The following is a 7,586-nucleotide window of genomic DNA, read 5'->3' on the forward strand; positions in this document are numbered from 1 at the left end:
CATGTGGTCCAAACCCGCCACAGAGGAATTCGCAACTCGAGTGTCAGTGGATCTGCCGTATTTTGCTGTGAATGAGAAGGATACTTGGGCTGTGGCTTTGCCTAACTTAGATGGGTGTAGGATAGGAAAAACACATGTGTTGTGTGAGCCTGTGTATGCGTTTTTCGCGCCTACCGCGCGTGTTTGTTTGCTTGATGTGTACCTGGAACCGCCTGGATTTGTGCATAGTTGTAAGTTTGAGGTAAAAGCAGACTTTGAGAGGTAGTGTCGATGTGCCATGAGTCGAAGTATAAGGTGATGTGTGACTCGAGGAATGAGGTCAAAGTGTTGAAATCAGGAGTCACTGTTTTGACACATGAAGACGGGTGTTCTGTCCAAGGGGACGGGTATCGACTACCTGGCCAAAGGAGAATGAAGGGTGAACGTGTGACAGTTAAGGATACCACTGTGTTGAATGCTTCTGTCATCTTGCCAGGTGTGAATGTGTCTTATGTATTAGTGCACGTTAATCTGACTAGGCTTGGAACCATGTCCTTAGATCACCTTCCCTTTTTCGAACAGAGTGTAGATTTGAAAACGTCCCTTAAGACTTTGAGTGTAGGTTTTTACTTAGCTAGCATGTGTGTGTTTCTTGCCGTCCTGGGTGGACTGGTTGTATGTTGTAGGCCAATGATATGTGGACCTACCTGTCTCCGATGGCGGAGGGCAGATGGAGTCAGAGCAGTCATGTTGACAGATCCTCTGCCAGTATGGGAAACTTTGACTGTAGAAACACAAGGTTCAAGGAGGACCACCCGCCAGGTGTCTCACGCCGGTGAAGGTCGAGGAAACATTCCTACTCAAGGTGGAGCTCGGGTGTGTCCCAATGAGCCCACAGGAATCCGGTTGGACATACTGTCACAGCAGATATCACCTGTAAGTTGAGTGCGAACACAGATGTGTTCTGTGTTTGTACGCATTACTGTGTGTTCTGCGTTATTTACTAGTACTTCTTTTGAGTTATAAGCACTTTGCTAGACTGATATAGCTATATGATAAGATTATATTTGGTAATCTTTTTGGTGATTTCTTTTTCTTTGATATGTGTTGGCCAACCTGTATGTTTAATTTTTAATTTTTTCTGGTAATTATTTGTATCTCTTTGGGATAATGACGTCTCTGTGGACTTGTATGCATTTCTTTTCCATAGGGAATGGATTGTTTTTTGTATGTAATATGATCTTTCGTCAACTGTTATTATACCATGTCTCTACTTACAGAATCCAGGGCGGAGAGTGAGACTGAGCCATGTAACGCCTCCCCTGTGATTTGAGAGTAGTAAATTTGTTGCTTAGGCAAGCCTGAGGATTAAAATCCTAAGTTGAGTATTTTTCTTTATATGATTTGTTTTTGCCCATTAGGGAATTTTCGGATTTCAGTTGCTAATGTGTAACCTTTGGATATTTTGTTCTTAGTCTTTGCTTGCCTAAAGCTGTCAAGATATGCCCTGTTTCAGAATTGTTTGCCATAATTTTTGCTACATATATATTATGACGGGCTTGAGTGAACCTTACCTGGTGGCTAGGTTTGGGGATGTTACTGGTCTGTTATCACTCAAGTTATCCTTCATAAATTTAAAATATCACCACCAACAAAAATATTATTCTTTCTGTCTGCTTCACTTGTTGTTTTAACCACTTTTAATTACCTCTTTTAATTACCTCTCCAATCCAGCAGGAACTTAATTAAACACTAAAGACAATCCGTAATTTAATACTTAAATAAATAAACTTAAATTCCAATATAATTACTTTCACACGCAATATCACAAAACACAAAAACAATTATAATAAACAAAAGAAAGAGATGTTTTCAACACTGCACTGAATAGTTCTCTGAAGAAACACACAAATTACAAGTGCAAAGAAGGCTAAGGAATGCAAATATCTGTATGACTAAGTTAAGGAAAAGAAACCAAGGATAATGTAGAATAGTTAACATAACTGATAATAGATGGCGTTGAACATTAAACACCCGATATCATCATATTTACACTAATAATTTTTTACAGTTTTTTCTAATAATTATGACGTTCCGTCATAGATCCTCCCCCCAAAGAGCATCCTACTTAGGATGGCTGGGATGAGAGATAGCAGGAAGTCTGGATAATGCGTCGGCAATTTTGTTTTGATGTCCTGGGATCGCACGGAGCTCAAGATTATATCTTGTGAGATAGTACGACCAACGTAACAATTTGTCGTTCAGTAGTCGTGATCTATCCAGGAAGGTTAAAGGTCGATGATCTGTATAGACGATGACCTTGTGGTTGCATTCTAAATATGGAGCAAAGTGACGAAGAGCAGCTATGATGGCAAAAAAGCTCCTTTTCTATGGTTGCCCATCTAATTTGTGAACCTTTGAATGAGCCTGAGAAATAAGATACTGGAAACAAGTAGTCCAGTGGCGGCTCATCTCCAGACTTGCAAGCTGATGACATCTGTAGAAGTACTGCACCGTATCCCGAATTGCTTGCATCTACCTGGAGTAAAAAATCTTGATTGAAATTTGGGGCTTTAAGAATGGGTTTAGATATAAATACTCTTTTCAAATTATTAAAGAGCTGTTGATGCTTTTCTTCCCAATAAAAAGAGATCTTTGGAGATGTTAAATTATATAAAGACGCAGTGATTTCAGAGTAATTCTTAATAAAGCGAGAATAGTATGAAGTCATTCCTAGAAATGATTTTAACTCTTTCTTGTTTGTTGGAATTGGATAATCAAGTATACTTGCAATGTTGACGTCTTTGGGCATTATACTTCCACCTCCGATTGTATGCCCCAGATAAGTTACCTTAGCTCTCCCAAAAGCACTCTTGGCCAAATTAACCGTTAACCTTGAAGATCTGAAGCGATGGAAGAGTTCTTCGAGGGTCTGCAGGTGTTCGTCCCAGTCGTCACTAGCTACCACCACGTCATCCAGATATACGTAAGTGTCTTTCATATTTCTTATTACCTCTGACATCATCCTTTGAAAGGTGGCAGGAGCATTAGTTAAACCAAATGGCATGACCTTATAAGAGAATAACCCAAATGGAGTTATAAATGATGAGATTTCTTTAGCTGATTGAGTTAGAGGTACTTGGTAATAGCCTTTCATTAAGTCTATCCGTGTAAGAATTTTCTTATTACCAATGCTATCAAGGATATCATTGATTCTAGGTAATGGGAATGAATCTTTTACAGTTACCTTATTTAACTTTCGATAATCAGTACAGAGTCTTAGTTGATTATTAGGTTTAGGTACTAGGAGACAGGGTGAAGCCCATGGTGAAGTGCTTGGTTCTGCAAGGTCATTATCTAGTAAATACTGTACCTCTTGTTTCAACGAGTCCAACTTCTTGCCTACCATACGGTAGTACGTCTGGTGTATGGGAGTAACACCTGACTCGATGACGATATCATGTTGAATGGTTTGACTTCTCTGCAAACTGTCAGAACATACTTCATGAAACCTGGAGAGCAATTGTGATAGTAATTTTTTCTGAGAAGATGGTATTCCTGTAAAATAACTGGGCAAGGATTTTAGAATTTGACTGTTGGTGTTGTCTTTCCAGTTGATTAGTTGATCATCGTCAGGGAGAACCACGAGCAACTCTGAGGAAGATTCCTCCAGTGGTAGTATTTTCTCCTCAGGAGAAATTGAGAGATGACTTACCATTTGAATAGGTGCTTGATATGCCTTCAACAAATTCACATGCACTAGTTGCTTTGATCGTCTACGATCAGGAGTAGAGAGAACATAGTTTACCTTAGAAATTCTTTGAAGCACTTTGTAAGGTCCCATAAATTTTTCACGTAAGGGGGAACCGGGTATGGGATGATATACAAGCACCTCATCTCCTGGCTGAAATACACGCAGCTTTGCCTTTTTATCATACAAGCGGGACATCTTCTCCTGGGAATGCAAAAGATTGGTATTAGCAAATACATGAAGTGATATAATTTTATCCTTTAGCTCCTGTAGATATGACAAAATGTTGGTAATCTCTTCTTCCTTGTTATGAATTAGATTTTCCTTCACCATACTGAGAGTGGTTCGGGGCTTTCTTCCGAACATTAATTCGAAAGGGGACACTCCAGTGGACTCTTGTGGTACACTTCTTATAATATACATCAGAAGATCAATATCTCTATCCCACTGTTCCGAAGTTTCCTGCATGTACTTCCGAAGAAGGTTTTTAATAGTTTGGTGAACTCTTTCCAGAGCACCGTTACTTTGGGGATGATAAGCAGAAGCATATATGTTATGAATATTGAATTCTCTCATAGCTTGTTGAAAAAGCTTACTAGTGAAGTTTGTGCCTCTATCACATTGCAATGTCTTTGGAAATCCATAGGTTGTGAAAATTTTGACAAGTTGACCAATTATAGTTTTTGCATTTATATTTTTTATTGGCACTGCTATGGGATATCTCGTTGTTGGGCAAAGAACAGTAAGTAAATACTCATTACCTTGCTTAGTCCTAGGCATTGGGCCAACACAGTCTATGATAATCCTCTCAAAGGGAAACTTTGGTACGGATATGGGCTGAAGAGGAGCTGGTGGAAGTCTCTCATTGGGTTTGCCAGTAGTCTGGCAATGATGACATGCTTTAATAAATTGTTGAATGTCCTTCTTCATCCCAGGCCAGAAGAAGTCTTCAGCTAAGGTAGAGTAAGTCTTGTTGACCCCAAAGTGGTTCACATGAGAGTGGGCTAATTCAAGAAGAGCTGGAACTAGAGAGAGTGGTAGAACCAGTTGATGACAGTCAAACCATGTTGTGGTTGCTGGTGCTTTGGAGGACCTAAAATGTCGAAAAAGCAAATCATTATCAAGATAAAAGTAAGGAGTTTTGGGATGATCATCTGGCTCTGCAACTTTCTTCCAAAGATCCTTAAGAACAGGATCTTTATTTTGCAAGTCCTTGAAATTTGATTTGGTCATATTTATAAGGTCTAATGTCTTCTCTACTCTATTTCCACTATCTATAACAATTGGTTTAATTGATGTCATTTGAATAACAGCATTATTTAATTTATTTGATTCATTTTCTATAAGAATATCAGGATCAGATACTACTGGATTAACAATGGCCCCTGCAAGATCATTACCAATTAAAAGCTGGATAGATGAACAAGGCAAAGGATCTCGTGAAACTGCAATTAAAACATTACCTTGATAGTAAGGACACTGTAAATTCACCTCTGCCAAAGGCATGGATTTGGTGGTACTGAGGTCCGAAACAGTAACATACTCATGTCTCAGTTTGAAGTCCTGTGAAGGCAGAGCTACCACACTTTGAGAGGATCCTGTATCTCTTAAGCAAGTAACTGGAATACCATTCACGGTGCCTTTACAAGTAAAAGGTTTGAAGACGTCCCCATCAAGTTCTTGAGCAGCAACATGAAAAGTTTTCTTATTATCCTTCCTATTAGGGTTCGGAGAATTCTTTCCAACATCAGACTTCTTGCACGAAGGATTAGGACAGTTCTCTATGTGATGCCCTTCCTGCTTACAGTAGGAACAATATGCTGTGGATGATTGAGAAAAAGTAGACTTATTAAATGGTTTAAATGTTTTATGAATCAAGTAGTAATCATCAGCTAAACTGGCTGCTTTCAACAAGTTGGTTTCTCCCTTTTCCAGAATGAAAGTAGCAATGTTACCTGGCAATTTCCTAATAAACTCTTCCATTAGAATAAGATTTTTTAAGGATTCAAAATCTGAAACACCTGTCTTTTGCAACCATTTTGTAAATTGCCTAACTTTGTCACTGCAAAATTCAACAAAAGTTTGTGAAGGCATTTTGTAAAAGTGCCGGAACTGTTGCCGATAACCTTCAGCTGTGATGGCATAAGCATCTAAAACTGCCTTTTTAATCATATCATACTCCTTTACTTCAACCATCTGAGAGATTACATATGCTGCCTTACCTTTGAACTGATTTCTGACAACCATTACCCATTGCTCCTGAGGCCACTTCAAGGTTTTAGCAGTGTCTTCGAACGTTGTAAAGAATACCTCTGGGTCCTTTTCATCAAAATCAGGAAGCAGCTTTTTAGCTTTGAGTATGTCGAACTTACTGGGTATCTCTTCATCAGTTTTCAGCTTAATCTGTATATTTGCCGACTTCTGTTCTTTTTGTATCTCTAGTTCAGCCAATTTACACTTGTGTTCATACTCTAATGCCAATAGTTGCTGTTGCTTTTGAAGTTCTAGTGCAGCCATTTTCTGTTGTTCTTTTTGCAATTGTAATTGAAGACGCAACTGTTCTATTTTCGGATCTATTCCAGGGGTGGCATATGCTCCAGTAAGGGAGCGCAACTCATCGATGTCCTCATCATCATCTTCAAAGATTCCCTCATCTATGAAGAATTGCAGGATTTTATCAATAATGACAGCTTTCACATATTTTGGATCGACCTCAAGATCACATCTCTGGGCTACAGACAATAATTCCTGTTTCTTGGCATAACATAAAGTCAAAATTTCTCCTTTTATATCGTTCATAAACTTCTCCAAATTAAACGACATTCTGAAGGATTACCAAAAGTAATGTTAATAGAGAGATTATATCAATGCTTTGTATTCGCACTAGGTTATGCCATTAATTTAAATATTCACACATTTGACACCAAAAATAAGCTAAATGTCAGTCAAAAATAATGAAGTTTACAACAATCTCAAGACAATTTTAAAGAGACCGCAAATAGAATACACAGTCTGAAAAAGGATTAACTGAAATTGGATGGCCAACATAAAGGCCGAGATCAATTAGTGATCGAAGGTCTCACGATAGCACACAAACATGATATCTAGATTAGCACAATATGCATGTAAGAAGTAGTTTATGGCAGAAGAGAACCTTGATTTTGGCTCGTAAAATAAGGAGGGAGAAGAAGGCTAAGCATAGCACAGAACCCAACCAATTAATATTTGATTACTAGTATATCCTTTATTTTACAGATACCGATTTTGAGTGAGAGAACCATTCAGCGTACGTGTGATATGAAATGCTGGATTGGATTGGCAAGAAAACAACAAAAATAAAACATCAATAAAAATACAAATCACTTTCATAAACAATGCTCTTGAGTTTCTTTATACTTTAATAGTCACAAACAAAAAGACTAGATCAATCCCGGACAGGCCCCCACTTATGACGGGCTTGAGTGAACCTTACCTGGTGGCTAGGTTTGGGGATGTTACTGGTCTGTTATCACTCAAGTTATCCTTCATAAATTTAAAATATCACCACCAACAAAAATATTATTCTTTCTGTCTGCTTCACTTGTTGTTTTAACCACTTTTAATTACCTCTTTTAATTACCTCTCCAATCCAGCAGGAACTTAATTAAACACTAAAGACAATCCGTAATTTAATACTTAAATAAATAAACTTAAATTCCAATATAATTACTTTCACACGCAATATCACAAAACAAAAAAACAATTATAATAAACAAAAGAAAGAGATGTTTTCAACACTGCACTGAATAGTTCTCTGAAGAAACACACAAATTACAAGTGCAAAGAAGGCTAAGGAATGCAAATATCTGTATGACTA

The 7,586-nt window shown here is 38.0% G+C and overlaps 1 protein-coding gene across 2 annotated transcripts; it reads right to left on the bottom strand.

Moving 5' to 3' along the window:
* Positions 1–1,736: 1,736 nt before the first annotated feature.
* LOC137634023 (uncharacterized) lies at positions 1,737–7,470 on the bottom strand. 2 transcript variants are annotated; one of them, XM_068366262.1, is made up of 3 exons: positions 5,953–7,470; positions 3,788–5,550; positions 1,737–2,518 (listed from the first exon to the last, which is right to left on the bottom strand). In XM_068366262.1, exons 1-3 carry the CDS (start codon positions 6,551–6,553, stop codon positions 2,255–2,257), a joined length of 2,628 nt encoding a protein of 875 aa, XP_068222363.1. In that variant the 5' UTR covers positions 6,554–7,470; the 3' UTR covers positions 1,737–2,254. The 2 variants fall into 2 exon arrangements, with proteins under 2 accessions (XP_068222363.1, XP_068222362.1); XM_068366261.1 differs by having other exon boundaries at positions 1,737–5,550; positions 5,953–7,466.
* Positions 7,471–7,586: the final 116 nt, after the last annotated feature.

Source organism: Palaemon carinicauda, chromosome 43 (genome assembly GCF_036898095.1).
Source record: "Palaemon carinicauda isolate YSFRI2023 chromosome 43, ASM3689809v2, whole genome shotgun sequence".
NCBI lineage: Eukaryota > Metazoa > Arthropoda > Malacostraca > Decapoda > Palaemonidae > Palaemon > Palaemon carinicauda.